Source organism: Nerophis lumbriciformis, linkage group LG12 (assembly GCF_033978685.3).
Source record: "Nerophis lumbriciformis linkage group LG12, RoL_Nlum_v2.1, whole genome shotgun sequence".
NCBI classification, from domain to species: domain Eukaryota; kingdom Metazoa; phylum Chordata; class Actinopteri; order Syngnathiformes; family Syngnathidae; genus Nerophis; species Nerophis lumbriciformis.
In genome coordinates this window covers 15,562,278-15,579,210 of record NC_084559.2, presented here as the reverse complement: position 1 = coordinate 15,579,210, position 16,933 = coordinate 15,562,278, and the positions used below count along the sequence as shown (strand labels likewise).

General features: G+C 43.4%; 1 protein-coding gene across 1 annotated transcript in view; it reads right to left on the bottom strand.

Moving 5' to 3' along the window:
- Nucleotides 1–753: 753 nt before the first annotated feature.
- The window catches only part of LOC133595789 (methylcytosine dioxygenase TET3-like), a 57,865-nt gene continuing 41,685 nt past the window's right edge, over nucleotides 754–16,933 (bottom strand). Inside the window, exons 5-10 of the mRNA XM_072914314.1 lie at nucleotides 10,980–11,188; nucleotides 7,137–7,287; nucleotides 6,977–7,066; nucleotides 3,635–3,772; nucleotides 3,194–3,548; nucleotides 754–3,090 (exon numbers count right to left, since the gene is read on the bottom strand). Of these exons, the coding sequence (XP_072770415.1) occupies nucleotides 1,346–3,090; nucleotides 3,194–3,548; nucleotides 3,635–3,772; nucleotides 6,977–7,066; nucleotides 7,137–7,287; nucleotides 10,980–11,188 (2,688 nt within the window). The 3' untranslated portion in view covers nucleotides 754–1,345. The remainder of the gene's footprint in view (nucleotides 3,091–3,193; nucleotides 3,549–3,634; nucleotides 3,773–6,976; nucleotides 7,067–7,136; nucleotides 7,288–10,979; nucleotides 11,189–16,933) is intronic.

The following is a 16,933-nucleotide window of genomic DNA, read 5'->3' as shown; positions in this document are numbered from 1 at the left end:
CGAGCACCTAAGTACAGCATCAAGTGCCATGACAAGTGGTGGGATGGAAATCCATCAGAGCTAAGGAAATTGAGCACCAGTCAAAAGCCTCTAGAGGTGACTCTGATAACCAATCACTGGAAGAAGACCTGATTCTTCCCCATGTAGTTGTTACAGATCTGTGATCGGTTGGAATTTGCAAATTGCTGACGAGCAAAAGTAAAACCTCAGTTCGAGCACCTAAGTACAGCATCAAGTGCCATGACAAGTGGTGGGATGGAAATCCATCAGAGCTAAGGAATTTGAGCACCAGTCAAAAGCCTCTAGAGGTGACTCTGATAACCAATCACTGATTCTTCCCCCATGTAGTTGTTACAGATCTGTGATCGGTTGGAATTTGCAAATTGCTGACGAGCAAAAGTAAAACCTCAGTTCGAGCACCTAAGTACAGCATCAAGTGCCATGACAAGTCGTGGGATGGAAATCCATCAGAGCTAAGGAATTTGAGCACCAGTCAAAAGCTGCTGGGGTGTAGAAGAGGAGAAAAGGAGGAGCTCGTTAAGGACTGACAAGAGATTCACTTAAGTGCAACAAATATTTCGATAGACAAAATCGTTTAGCACAGGGGTCCCCAAACTACGTACGACCCACAGGCCGGATCCGGTCTAAAAGCATCCACAATCTGGCCCGCGGGACGTCCCAAGTAAAAAAAGACTTGTCCAGTCGCTCGGGGAATCCTATTGTTGATGTCTGCAAAAAAAAAACAGTGCCACCCCAATTTTTATGAGCGTAATGACAAATTGATTTGACGTAACCAAACAGGCTTTGCCGCTACAAAGGTCGGTCTCTTGTCAGGCAGATAACAGCTCCTCCTTTTAACACAGCTGGAAGATTGACCAAAACAAAAACAGAAAAAGGAAAAAAAAAATGTCCGACTGATTCAGACTGGCTTGAAAAAATATAGAACAAAAATGTAAATCGTTAACATTGTCAGAAACGACCGTGATAAACAATTCTTCATTATAATACCGGTAATAACAACATTGACAGTAACAATTGCAATCATTATAATGTTGACAATAACAGTAGCAATATTTTTTTAAACCATTAGAATTCTATAAACAAGAAGAAAAAAAAAGCAATGTAGTTCCTCTCTGGGAAAAAGAGAGGAGGAGCACCACAAGCAGTGTGTCTCGAGGCCAAACACTGCCTGACATGAGGTAAAAAATAATAATATCAATTACAATGTCCTGGCCTCCAAGTGGACAGCAGAGGGGGCATGATGGAGAGACGGCCATGTGAGACATTCATCTTGCTCATCCCTCGATCCTGCTCTCGCTCGCTATTGATCAGTTGGCGGCGAGCGTCACACAAAGTAGCTGTATGGCCCGGTGAGGCGGGTGAAGGCATAGGGAGACGCGGTCACCATTGAGGTGGTGTGGAAACTGGGCGCCAACCGCGTCACGGGGCCCTCCCTCTTGTCTTTCGATTGTCCAGCACCTAGGGCAGCCCCTGTTGCGGTGACGCCCCACTTGCGTTTTTTGCTGAGCGCCTTGATTTCTTCTTGGGAGAGGCCGAGGAGAGCTGCTTCTTGCTGCCTCTGGAGAGCCCGCTCTGCCAGCAGTTTCATTTTGGCCTCCCATACAGCCAATCCATGCACGGGCTGATGGAGGTTTTTGTGCTGATAGAAGACCAGAGAGATGCGAGTGGGGTGCGAGCGGTCAGGCCTTTTCAGTGGAGTGGTCGCATGGAGTTCCCGTCGGGCACATTCGAATAGGATGGACCCATGGGCTGGTGCGACCGCAACACCACCGATGTTAGGATCCAGGAAGTTGTGCTCGCTGTCGGACCACACCTCGTCGTCATCGTCCTCATGACCCTGAGTGCTCGCAGCATTGCACTCTGCTCGACTGGGGTCCCAGTCGGACTGATCTGACTGCTGCAATGCGTCGGGGAAGAGGCGCCCCTCAGGAGCAGGGGATGGTGTACTGCCGGCAACTGAACCTCCGCAGGACTTCCAGGCTTTCTCTTGAACCCCAAGAGGAGTGGAACAACGGCTTTCACCGGTTTTTGACCACATCTTGTCTGGGTAGGCGCCTGCAGGATTGCTGTGCTTCAAACCAGGACTGTATGCTGCATGGCCCGTAGCCCAAGCATTGGGCTGGGGACTTGGGGCAGGACTGACCCACTGCCTGGGAGAGGCAGAATGTGGTGTAAGTGAACGGTCTGTAAGTGAGAATGGGGGCGTGACACCAGGCTGAGGTGTACTTGGATGAGGGGTGCTTGGACGTGGAGATCCTTGAGGTATGCTACCCAGGATACCTGCGCCTAAATGAGGAGAGTGGGAAGGAGGCACCTGGGGAACTGGTGATGATGCAGGGGATGCCATTAGGCTATTTGAGCCAGGAAAGGATGTCCATGGCTGAGGGTAAGGAGAGGGCTGCTGCTGGGAATGCTGGTGGAACCTCTGCTTGTCTGCGTTAGCTAATAAGGCTTCAGGACTTTGTCTACAATTCTGATTCTCCCAGTTTGCAGGACCAATACTTCCATTTAACCGATTTCCTGGCCATGTAGCAGAGTTAGGAGTGTTTGCACCCGCCTGGCTCAGTCCTGTGTCCTCACAGACTGGCATATCCATCGGCTCCTGCTTGATAACTGGAGTGTCTCTGTTGGAGGACTCGGAGGAGACAGAAAAAGGATGTGGCTGCTTGGCGTCTAATGACTGGGCATTCATTTGTTTGGTTGGTTCTGTATGACCAGGATAAGCATGAGCCAGTCTGGCCTGAAGGTTGTGAATATCAGGCTTCTGGTCCACTTGGAAAGCCTTAGTGCCAGCATTTCGAGCCTCGTAAGTCCTCATCTTAGGTGGGAAAAGTGCATTAGGGGGGTAGTTGTAGTGACTATAGCGCGATGCGGGCAGATTGTGGTTATAGCCGTTTACTGGGTCTGCTGCAGAGGGCTGGCCAGGTGTGGGGAGGCCTCCCCTTGCATAGTAGGCAGGTTGGGGATACATGTTCTTGATTGCACTGGCTGCTTGAAAAGAGTATCCATCTATTGATCCATTGAAGGGCTCCTTTTTGATGACGGGCTTCACCTCTTGTTTTACAATTGCTGGATGCATGAAAGGAGGACAAAGACAACACATGATCAACAAACATTTAAAGCTAGCATAAAAACTCTAACCTGACACAATGACACTGAATGAAAGACTGACCTTTATTAACTTGGTGTTGAGGAGACTCGGTGATGCACAATTCAGCCTTGACCACCGTCTTCTCTGGTGTCTGTCCTGCCGGCTGCTGGAGTTTATTCTTCTTCTTCTCTGACGCAGCCTTCTTGGCATCCAGGCGGCGCTGTCGACACGACTTGGCTGGCTCGGGCAACTTACGTACTTCTCGCCGGAAAGCCTGAAGCATCTGAATGGCTCCAGTCTGCATCTTGAAGAGCTGGCCATCCTCGCTGCCAAATTCGTCAGTGGTGGAGACCTTGTAGAGAGGTAACACATGGAGCTGCTCATCCTCGGGGATCTCCCCGACCACGCGGTTGTCCTCCTTGGTCAAAGTGCACACCTAATAGAAGGAGTGTGATTTTTATATCTGCCACGCTACAGATATAAAAACAAATACGTGACAATGCAGAATGTTAGAGAGCGTACCACTGTGCAGCCGTTGTATAGGTTGTGTTGGTCCTTATGGGCGTGGGCACAGAAATCCATGCAAGCGGTGACTCCTGCGAACGGTCTGCCCTCCTTCAATCCCAGCCGGCAGTCTGGAGCCTTGGACTCTGATTGACACTGAGGGAGAAGAGAATACTATAACACACATACTAAATATACATACAAGTAGATACTTCAAGTAGTACAGTGCAACATGCTAAAATCGGTTGACAACTTGATACACTTTTGGTTCCAGTCCTCGATCGCTTTTGTCGACATACAATTTGGGCATACTTGCCAACCCTCCCGGATTTTCCGGGAGACTCCCGAAATTCAGCGCCTCTCCCGAAAACCTCCCGGGACAAATTTTCTCCCAAAAAACTCCCGAAATTCAGGCGGACCTGAGTGACGTGTTGACAACACACAACAACAGTGTCTACCGTAAAGCAGTTCGTCTGCCGTAAACAGCAATGTTGTGACACTTTTAAACAGGACAATACTGCCATCTACTGTACATGCATATGTGACCCACCCATAATGTGTCACATTTTTGTGTTGATTTATTTATTTTATTTTGTGGTTTGAATTCGATTTTGGAGCTGTCATTACACATTTATCAGTATTCACATTGGTTAGTAGGGGGCAGTAGGGCGTTTCTTCCCAATTGAATGCTATCACCTGCAGACCGGAAGTGGCTTGTCATTCTGATGAGCGCGACCAGTCTGTGAACAATTGAAACGTCCTGTGTGCTTTTTCCTCCTGTATAACAGGTTAGTTTTGGTGAATCAACTCACTGAATAAAATCCATGTGATCTTTATAAGTTTAAGTACACATTCTGATGGTGGAGCCTAACTCTAAAGTGTTTGTGAGTTGTAGTTTGTAAATCCATCCATCCATTTTCTACCGCTTATTCCCTTTAGGGTCGCGGGGGGCGCTGGAGCCTATCTCAGCTACAATCGGGCGGAAGGCGGGGTACACCCTGGACAAGTCGCTACCTCATCGCAGGGCCTAGTTTGTAAATGAACACTGAAATTCAAGTATTTATTTTATTTATATATATATATATATATATATATATATATATATATAGCTAGAATTCACTGAAAGTCAAGTATTTCTTATATATATATATATCTTAACCACGCCCCCCGCCCCACCCCCGACCACGCCCCCACCCCCCACCCCCCACCTCCCGAAATCGGAAGTCTCAAGGTTGGCAAGTATGAATTTGGGAGTAATGGGGTAATTTCTATGGAAAATGTACACAAACAGTGACAAACAGTTCAGCGCATATTAAGCTTGAACATAAAAGCATTGTGGTATTGCTGAGTTGCAATAACGTGACCGAGAGGCACTTCCGGGTTTCAGGCGATGGTCTCGAGTCCCATTTGGCTACTGTTTTTTTTGTTGTTGTTTTTTTTTGTTTTGTTTTTTTAATGAATCAATCCAACAAAATAATACACGATAATACCATACTAATACAATTCAAAATTCCAAAACCAAAGCAACCCAGCAACATTCAGAATAGCAATCAACAGAGCAAGTGAGAGGACACACAAACATGACACAGAACAATCCAAAAGTAGTCAAACAAAAATGAATAATATCAATAACAGTATCAATATTCATAAGAATTCGAACATAGCAGTGATTAGAAATCCCTCATTGACATTATCATCACAGGCATTTGCAAAACAATAAAAACATTTAAAAAAAGAACAATAGTGTCTCTCTTGCATAACATCTCATAAGCTTGACAACACATTGTGTCCAATATTTTACACAAAGATAAAATAAGTCATATTTTAGGTTCATTTAATATTTAAAACACATTTAAATAATGGATCCCATATTCCAATATATGACTCATTATTATCTCAACTTAATGCAGTTTTTTCTACTGATATCATTTCCATAGCTTGTGTGTACCAGTCAGTATTTATTATGTGTGTATAACAGTCAGTATGTATTATGTGTGTATACCTGTTATGTGTGTATACGAGTCAGTATGTATTGTGTGTGTATACCAGTCAGTATGTATTATGTGTGTATACCTATTATGTGTGTATATGAGTCAGTATGTATTATGTGTGTATACCAGTCAGTATGTATCATGTGTGTATAGCAGTCAGTATGTATTATGTGTGTATACCAGTCAGTATGTATTACGTGTGTATACGAGTCAGTATGTATTATGTGTGTATACCAGTCAGTATGTGATGTGTGTATACGAGTCAGTATGTATTATGTGTGTATAGCAGTCAGTATGTATTATGTGTGTATAGCAGTCAGTATGTATTATGTGTGTATAGCAGTCAGTATGTAATATGTGTGTATACCAGTCAGTATGTATTACGTGTGTATACCTATTATGTGTGTATACGAGTCAGTATGTATTATGTGAGTATACCAGTCAGTATGTATTATGTGTGTATACCAGTCAGTATTTATTATGTGTGTATACCAGTCAGTATGTGTTATGTGTGTATACCAGTCAGTATGTATTATGTGTGTATACCAGTCAGTATGTATTATGTGTGTACACCAGTCAGTATGTATTATGTGTGTATACCAGTCAGTATGTGTTACGTGTGTATACCAGTCAGTATGTATTATGTGTGTATACCAGTCAGTATGTATTATGTGTGTATACCAGTCAGTATGTATTATGTGTGTATACCAGTCAGTATGTGATGTGTGTATACCCGTCATTATGTATTATGTGTGTATACCAGTCAGTATGTATTATGTGTGTATACCAGTCAGTATGTATTATGTGTGTATACCAGTCAGTATGTATTATGTGTGTATACCAGTCAGTATGAGTTGGACTATCAACATCTATTATTTTTTTTAGTATTACCCTTTTTGTTATGATGCATATTGAAAGAAATAAATTTTTACTATTTGATGACATGTTACTAAATTGATGCAGATCACCAAGAATACAAGTTTGCAGTCATTGGGATGTTTATATTTAGGAATGCGATTGCTTCTTTTGTTGTTTTCAACCATACCTTTTTCCTACTCTGACATTCCCACAATAAATGCTACAATAGGGCTACTGTATATTTTCCTGCATCCGTGCAAATTTGGGCATATTTTGAAAGGTTTCGAGGCAATTATGGAAAAAATACTGAAAATGAGATGGAGTGGATTTATCCACTCTTAAGAAAAATTATTTTTGAAAGGTTTAAACCATACATCCTCACCAAGACGTTACTACTTGCTAAAACCTCACTTCATTTGACACTTACACAGATTTAGAAATTAAAAAATTGAAAGTCAACCACAATTAAGCTGCCATATGTATCCAGAAGCACAGTTGTGTGAGTACAAACCTGGTTGCTGTACGCCTGAGGGGCCAGCTGCTTGTACAATGGAGCCAGCTCGGTTGCCAGATGCTGGAAGTTATTCCTGAGTTTGTCCTCCTGAGTAGTACGAAAATTGGATCACAATACATAGAAATAAGTAGGCATTGAGCCTTTCTGCAATGAGTACCTGTTCAGGATGCTCTCCTTGTAGCCGGAACTTGCGCGGTATTTTGCTTCGGGCGTATTTACAACCATTAAAATACATACTCCAGGAACAACCAAAAGAGAAGGAAGCACCACAAGAGTCAGGGTCCTTGCCTTGACATGCGCAGGTACGACTGCAAAGAGAAAGTGAGCACGTCGTCAGGATACTGAACTGTGGCAAAACAATATATGATGTTTACATTGTGTAATTCTTGTCACACTGTGGTACCTCCATTTCTGTAGTCCACACATTCCGTTTTCGACAAAAGTTTGCCCCAGTTTTCTTATACTGTCGCGGTTATCGTACGGCCAAACATTTCACCAAACAAACTGGTACCTTGGCCTGTGTATCATTCTGCGGTGTCTAGTATGGTCGACAAATACTGTTCAATACTTCGCTATTTTACCATGAATGACAATGCCATTAAAATTTTACAAGAACAAACAGCGATAGTGTCAGTTTAAGGCTCTAGCTCAGGGGTCGCCAACCTGTCAATTGCGATCTTTGGGACCGTATCAGTCGATCACAAAAATATAAAAGTATTAATATGACATAAGTGACAACCACACCCGGAGAACAGACAAGAATTTAGACCCCTGAACACACCCGCACGCCTCTGCCTCTCTCTCTTCCGCCTCTCGCCCCGCAGCTCTCTAAACCGTGGCCCCAACCCGAGCACGGTCGTCCACTACACCCGCTCGCCTCGCAAACACCAGCTGTAACAATGCATTAAGGCTGATTGTTGCAACAAATCGGACATTTCCTAGCATCCAACATTAAACAGCTCTTCCCTCAACCACGACAATCATCGGGAAGCTAACAATCCAAATACTAGAGTACGTGAACATTGCTCCAAAGTACAGATTTTGTGTTGAGTTATATATACAAAAGTAAACACTGACTTGTGCACAAGCAGAATGTATGATAAAATAGGGCGGCAGCTAAAGAAGGACTTCTTTTATCTCACAAATAAACCCCTACAGGTGAACAACTGATTGTGTTACTTCCGGCACTGACGTAAGACAACCATGTGACGATAGGATGAACAAATATACTACAGTACTAAGACCATAGAGGCCATAATCAGTTTGCTTCTACAGCTGTGGTGCCCAAAGTGCGGCACAGGGGGGCGTCATCTGTGGTCCGTGACTCCTTTTGTCATTGGCTCTCGGTACAAAAAACAACTAGCAAAAATTGTGAAAACAACAAGAAACACAATAAGAAAAAGTCCACATGTTGAAATCAGCCATTAACGACAAAAAGCTTTGTCTTTAAAAATCAAAACAAAACAACAAAAAAACATATTTTTTCAATAAAAAAAAAAAATTATATGTACACATACATACATGTACAGGGTTTCCCCTTCATGTAAATGACTGTGGCACACCGCTACTGCAAAATAATTATTATATTATTTTTTACATGAAAACATCTTGTTTAATTTTTTACATACAAATATTTTTTTTTGCATGAAAACGTATCGATTCCTGCTTTAGGAGCACTTGCATTTAGAGGAGAGGAGCTACACTTCCATGTTTAGATAGCAGTATGACACTATCTAAAATTTGGATTGTTCCGATCCTCCTTTGATTGTCAAAGATGTTAGGTGATATTTTTTCTACCTGAATAAATGTTTCTGATATTATATACTCTACATGTTGTACAAATGAATGGTTTAACATGGAGATGGAACATGTTAAAACAGAAAGTAACCAGATATTAACAGAAAATGAACAAATATGTTAATAATCCATCCATTTTCTACTGCTATATATATATAAATATATATATATATATATATATATATATATATATATATATATATATATATATATATATATATATATCGGAAATGACACAATGTTACTGCATACATCATAAGCCAAATTAGTAGACTTTGTAACCCATTTGCTTACTTACTACTAACAGATAAGTTGCTTAGTATGTTCACTGTTATTTAATCAATCAATCAATCAACGTTTATTTATACAGCCCTAAATCACAAGTGTCTCAAAGGGCTGCACAAGCCACAACAACATCCTCGGTTCAGATCCCACATCAGGGCTTGGAAACCCCCCCCCCCCAGGGCGACCGATGCAATGGACGTCGAGTGGATCTAGCATAATATCATGAGACTCCAGTCCATAGTGGATCTAGCATAATATTGTGAGACTCCAGTCCATAGTGGATCTAACATAATAGTGTGAGAGTCCAGTCCATAGTGGATCTAACATATTATTGTGAGAGTCCAGTCCATAGTGGATCTAACATAATAGTGAGAGTCCAGTCCATAGTGGATCTAACATGATAGTGAGAGTCCAGTCCATAGTGGATCTAACATAATAGTGAGAGTCCAGTCCATAGTGGATCTAACATAATAGTGAGAGTCCAGTCCATAGTGGATCTAACATCATAGTGAGAGTCCAGTCCATAGTGGATCTAGCATAATATTGTGAGAGTCCAGTCCATAGTGGATCTAACATAATAGTGAGAGTCCAGTTCATAGTGGATCTAACATAATAGTGTGAGAGTCCAGTCTATAGTGGATCTAACATAATAGTGTGAGAGTCCAGTCCATAGTGGATCTAACATATTATTGTGAGAGTCCAGTCCATAGTGGATCTAACATAATAGTGAGAGTCCAGTCCATAGTGGATCTAACATAATAGTAAGAGTCCAGTCCATAGTGGATCTAACATAATAGTGAGAGTCCAGTCCATAGTGGATCTAACATAATAGTGAGAGTCCAGTCCATAGTGGATCTAACATAATAGTGAGAGTCCAGTCCATAGTGGATCTAACATAAAAGTGAGAGTCCAGTCCATAGTGGATCTAACATAATAGTGAGAGTTCAGTCCATAGTGGATCTAACTAATAGTGAGAGTCCAGTCCATAGTGGATCTAACATAATAGTGAGAGTCCAGTCCATAGTGGATCTAACATAATAGTGAGAGTCCAGTCCATAGTGGATCTAACGTAATAGTAAGAGTCCAGTCCATAGTGGATCTAACATAATAGTGAGAGTCCAGTCCATAGTGGATCTAACATAATAGTGAGAGTCCAGTCCGTAGTGGATCTAACATAATAGTGAGAGTCTAGTCCATAGTGGATCTAACATAATAGTGAGAATCCAGTCCATAGTGGATCTAACATAATAGTGAGAGTCCAGTCCATAGTGGATCTAACATAATAGTGTGAGAGTCCAGTCCATAGTGTATCTAACATAATAGTAAGAGTCCAGTCCATAGTGGATCTAACATAATAGTGAGAGTCCAGTCCATAGTGGTTCTAACATAATAGTGAAAGTCCAGTCCATAGTGAATCTAACATAATAGTGAGAGTCCAGTCCATAGTGGATCTAACATAATAGTAAGAGTCCAGTCCATAGTAGGGCCAGCAGGAGACCATCCCGAGCGGAGACAGGTCAGTAGTGCAGAGACGTTAATAATAAAAAAAAATAATAATAATAATAATAATAATAACAAATAGTTATTTGATTGCAATAAGAAACATATGTTTAATGTATATTAAGCTTTTTGTTCAAATAAAGCCGATAATGAATTTTTTTTGTGGTGCCCCTTAATTTTGAAAAGTATGAAAAAAACATTTTGGTACCAGTACCAAAATGTTGGTATCGGGAGAACCCTACTTCTTAGTGTAGAAAGTATGCTGTAGTGACGGAAGTAGCATAGTACTAAATTCTGCATAGTCAGGGCCAAGGTTTAGACTCATGCAAACAGGTGTACCACAGTTGTACTCTAAAGACAAGCATAAGCAACACAACGTCATGCACCTTAAAAAAAAAATCTCCCGCCAGTCACTTACTCATCATTGAGGCCGCAGCGTCTACTTGTGGGGTTGCCGTATTGGGTGAGGGTGTCGCTCAGCTCGCGGTACAGTTTGTCGGCCAGAGGCTTGGGGACGCCTTCCCAAGCCATGATGAGGATGATGATGACAGCGTTGGCACAGTGGTGGCCTGCACGATGACGCACCAGACACAGCAGCTTCTCCTTCTCACATGATCGACGAATCACCTGATGGCAACCAAAGTTTAGCATCAGCAAAAATATGCTCCTGCTGCAAAATGAAAGCCATCATCCCACAGCTGTTCATACTTGCATTTAGTTTTTTGAATGGAACCTCATTGAAGTTTGAGGTCATGAACCCAAAAGTTAAAACCAGTCAGTTTCAAAATTAACTACCGTATTTTCTGGACCATAGGGCGCACCGGAGTATAAGGTGCACTGTCGATGAGCGGGTCTATTAAGGTCTATTTTCATACAAAAGGTGCACCGGATTATAAGGCGCATTAAAGGCCTACTGAAACCCACTACTACCGACCGCGCAGTCTGATAGTTTATATATCCATCCATCCATCCATCTTCTTCCGCTTATCCGAGGTCGGGTCGCGGGGGCAGCAGCCTAAGCAGGGAAGCCCAGACTTCCCTCTCCCCAGCCACTTCGTCCAGCTCTTCCTGTGGGACCCCGAGGCGTTCCCAGGCCAGCCGGGAGACATAGTCTTCCCAACGTGTCCTGGGTCTTCCCCGCGGCCTCCTACCGGTCGGACGTGCCCTAAACACCTCCCTAGGGAGGCGTTCGGGTGGCATCCTGATCAGATGCCCGAACCACCTCATCTGGCTCCTCTCGATGTGGAGGAGCAGCGGCTTTACTTTGAGCTCCTCCCGGATGGCAGAGCTTCTCACCCAATCTCTAAGGGAGAGCCCCGCCACCCGGCGGAGGAAACTCATTTCGGCCGCCTGTACCAGTGATCCTTTCGGTCATAACCCAAAGTTCATGACCATAGGTGAGGATGGGAACGTAGATCGACCGGTAAATTGAGAGCTTTGCCTTCCGGCTCAGCTCCTTCTTCACCACAACGGATCGATACAGCGTCCGCATTACTGAAGACGCCGCACCGATCCGCCTGTCAATCTCACGATCCACTCTTCCCTCACTCGTGAACAAGACTCCGAGGTACTTGAACTCCTCCACTTGGGGCAAGATCTCCTCCCCAACCCGGAGATGGCACTCCACCCTTTTCCGGGCGAGAACCATGGACTCGGACTTGGAGGTGCTGATTCTCATCCCAGTCGCTTCACACTCAGCTGCGAACCGATCCAGTGAGAGCTGAAGATCCTGGCCAGATGAAGCCATTAGGACCACATCATCTGCAAAAAGCAGAGACCTAATCCTGCAGACACCAAACCGGATCCCCTCAACGCCTTGACTGCGCCTAGAAATTCTGTCCATAAAAGTTATGAACAGAATCGGTGACAAAGGGCAGCCTTGGCGGAGTCCAAACCTCACCGGAAACGTGTCCGACTTACTACCGGCAATGCGGACCAAGCTCTGGCACTGATCATACAGGGAGCGGACTGCCACAATCAGACAGTCCGATACCCCATACTCTCTGAGCACTCCCACAGGACTTCCTGAGGGACACGGTCGAATGCCTTCTCCAAGTCCACAAAACACATGTAGACTGGTTGGGCAAACTCCCATGCACCCTCAAGGACCCTGCAGAGAGTATAGAGCTGGTCCAAAGTTCCACGACCAGGACGAAAACCACACTGTTCCTCCTGAATCCGAGGTTCGACTATCCGGCGTAGCCTCCTCTCCAGTACACCTGAATAGACCTTACCGGGAAGGCTGAGGAGTGTGATCCCACGATAGTTAGAACACACCCTCCGGTTTCCCTTCTTAAAGAGAGGAACCACCACCCCGGTCTGCCAATCCAGTGGTACTGCCCCCGATGTCCACGCGATGCTGCAGAGTCTTGTCAACCAAGACAGCCCCACAGCATCCAGAGCCTTAAGGAACTCCGGGCGGATCTCATCTACCCCCGGGGCCTTGCCACCGAGGAGCTTTTTAACTACCTCAGCAACCTCAGCCCCAGAATTAGGAGAGCCCACCACAGACTCCCCAGGCACTGCTTCCTCATAGGAAGACGTGTTGGTGGGAAATATATATATATCAATGATGAAATCTTAACATTGCAACACATGCGAATACGGGGATAGCTTACTAATGTGCTATTTTAAATTTCGGGCGAAATATCCTGCTGAAAACGTCTCGGTATGACGACGCCTGCGCGTGACGTCACGGATTGTAGAGGACAATTTGGGACAGCATGGTGGCCAGCTATTAAGTCGTCTGTTTTCATCGCAAAATTCCACAGTATTCTGGACATCTGTGTTGGTGAATCTTTTGCAATTTGTTCAATGAACAATGGAGACAGCAAAGAAGGAAGCCGTAGGTGGGAAGCGGTGTATTGAGGCCGACTGCAGCAACACAAACACAGCCGGTGTTTCATTGTTTACATTCCCGGAAGATGACAGTCAAGCTTTACCATTGGCCTGTGGAGAACTGGGACAACAGAGACTCTTACCAGGAGGACTTTGAGTTGGATGCGCAGACGCGGTACCGTGAGTACGCATGCAGCTGCGGCTTCCAAACATTTGATCGCTTGCCCGTACGTGCGTGCCGCTATGTGCATGTCACGTACGTAACTTTGGGGACTTTGGGGAAATATATGTGCTGTATGAACTTTGGGGAGGTGAACGGTACTTTGGGCTGTGGGATTGAGTGTGTTGTGCAGGTGTTTGAGTTGTATTGGCGGGTTATATGGACGGGAGGGGGGAGGTGTTTGTTATGCGGGATTAATTTGTGGCATATTAAATATAAGCCTGGATGTGTTGTGGCTAATAAAGTATATATATGTCTTGTGTTTATTTACTCTTTTAGTCATTCCCAGCTGAATATCAGGTCCCACCCGCCTCTCACAGCATCTTCCCTATCTGAATCACTCCCACTGCCCTCTAGTCCTTCACTCTCACTTTCCTCATCCACAAATCTTTCATCCTCGCTCAAATTAATGGGGAAATCGTCGCTTTCTCGGTCCGAATCGCTCTCGCTGCTGGTGGCCATGATTGTAAACAATGTGCAGATGTGAGGAGCTCCACAACCTGTGACGTCACACGCTACTCGTCTGCTACTTCCGGTACAGGCAAGGCTTTTTTTATCAGCGACCAAAAGTTGCGAACTTTATCGTCGATGTTCTCTACTAAATCCTTTCAGCAAAAATATGGCAATATCGCGAAATGATCAAGTATGACACATAGAATGGACCTGCTATCCCCGTTTGAATAAGGAAATCGCATTTCAGTAGGCCTTTAAAGGAGTCATATTATTATGATTTTTTTTCTAAATGTAAAACACGTCTCGTCTCGATTACTGTAACGCATTATTTTCGGGTCTCCCTATGTCTAGCATTAAAAGATCAGGACTCCTCTTTCTCCTATCCAGGAGATCGCAAAAAGCCGCTGCCTGACCAGGGCTCAGAAAATCTGCAAAGACTCCTCCCACCCCCTCCATTGAGAATAAAGAACTTATGTGTGAAATGAGTAACACGTTACCGTAAAATATCAAATAATATTATTTATCTCATTCACGTAAGAGACTAGACGTATAAGATTTCATGGGATTTAGCGATTAGGAGTGACAGATTGTTTGGTAAACGTATAGCATGTTCTATATGTTATAGTTATTTGAATGACTCTTACCATAATATGTTACGTTAACATACCAGGCACGTTCTCAGTTGGTTATTTATGCCTCATATAACGTACACTTATTCAGCCTGTTGTTCACTATTCTTTATTTATTTTAAATTGCCTTTCAAATGTCTATTCTTGGTGTTGGCTTTTATCAAATACATTTCCCTAAAAAATGCGACTTATATATGTTTTTTTCCTTCTTTATTATGCATTTTCGGCCGGTGCGACTTATACTCCGGAGCGACTTATACTCCGAAAAATACAGTAGTTGCTGTGGTAGAATACAGGTTAATACTGCCTTTTTTAATTTTGAAGCTTACTTTGCACTGAACAGGAGAGTCACTCTGTTTTAATGCTTTGTAACTCGACAGTAGTTATGATGTCGTTTCACGTTGTTTAGCAATAACTTTTTAGACATAACAAAGCATTGAGGCGGGTGTTGTTGACACGATGTAACTATAAAAGACAGCATCAAAACACATACAGTACAGGCCAAAAGTTTGGACACCGCTTCTCATTCAATGCGTTTTCTTTATTTTCATGACTATTTACATTGTAGATTGTCACATCAAAACTACGAATGAACACATGTGGAGTTCTTAGTGGGTAGTGGTTAGAGTGTCCGCCCTCAGATCATACCAAAGACTATAAAAATGGGACCCATTACCTCCCAGGTTGGCACTCAGCATTAAGGGTTGGAATTGGGGGTTAAATCACCAAAAATTATTCCCGGGCGCGGCCACCGCTGCTGCCCACTGCTCCCCTCACCTCCCAGGGGGTTATCAAGGGTGATGGGTCAAATGCAGAGAATAACTTCGCCACACCTAGTCTGTGTGTGACAATCATTGGTACTTTAACTTTATGTTCTTTAACAAAAAAAAGGTGAAATAACTGAAAACATGTTTAATATTCTAGTTTCTTCAAAATAGCCACTCTTTGCCACTCTTTTTCGCACACTCTTGGCATTCTCTCTTTGAGCTTCAAGAGGCAGTCTCCTGAAATGATTTTCACTTCACAGGTGTCATAGTTTTGACGCCTTCAGTGACAATCTACAATGTAAATAGTCTTGAAAATAAAGAAACGGCATTGAAATGAGAAGGTGTGTCCAAACTTTCGGCCTGTACTGTATATCTGTATGGCCAGTGACGTGCTGTCAGGGGAGGCAAGTGAGGCAGTGCCTCACCTTACCACCAGGGGGGTAAAAGGCTTAACCATGAGCTGTTCAAAAACGAAGTCATAAAATAAAATAAGTTTTAATATTTCTCTTTTGGTCTATGCTTTCTATGTGATTTTGGTGTGGTTCCTGTATATTTAGAAAATTTTTATGGTCAAAATCGCGGAAATTCCGTGTTTCCTGATGAAAATAACGCGGCGGACGAGAAGTGAGGCAGACACAGCTGGTGCCTCCGCGGCTACACACAAAGTGTATTGAGCGTGTGCGTGCGAGGGGGCTCATGCGAGGGTAAAAGGCAGGCCATGAGGCAGCAAGTACCTCTGCCTCAAAGTAGGGGGCGATGTTATTGTCAACTTGCAGTTCAATGCCTCAGCAGTACTCTGACTCGCCACACTGGGAGAAGTGAGGGCGCTCAAGCTAGCAGACACATGTCTCTCCAGTGGAAGCCAGCCTTTTTTTTTTAAACTATTTTTAACTGTATTTATAACAAATATGGCCTTTTTATTAGAGTAAGCCAGCGTTTGTGGGTTTTTTTTTTGTCAGATGCAAAAATATTGTTTTATTTCTTGGAATTAAATTGAATTAAATGAATGTGTCTGCCAATATTGAGGATTAAATACTGTTTCCAAGATTAAATACTTCTCTAAACTGGACTTTAAGACAAAATGAATGTGATCATACAAAGTACGTTTACATGGAGGATAGTTATTGCTGCTTCACATACGAATACAGCAGTGACGTGCAGTCACTAGAGGCAGGTGAGGCGGGGCCTCACCTGCCATCATGGAAAGAAAAAAAATGTAAAAAAAAAAAAAAAAAAAGTAAATTGTTATATGTATCCAGTGATTATACTATAAAGTTATTTTCCATTTAACTTCACCAGTTTTAGATTATTTTTATTCAAAATCGCTGAATTTTCACATTTGCTGTTCAAATACTGAGAAGAGACGGTGCGGTGATCAGCAGCCAGTTGAGGCACGTCACTCAGTGCCTCAACATGGATTCCGGACTCGGCTAACTGCTGGCCTGCTGTGCAGTGAGACTGTATT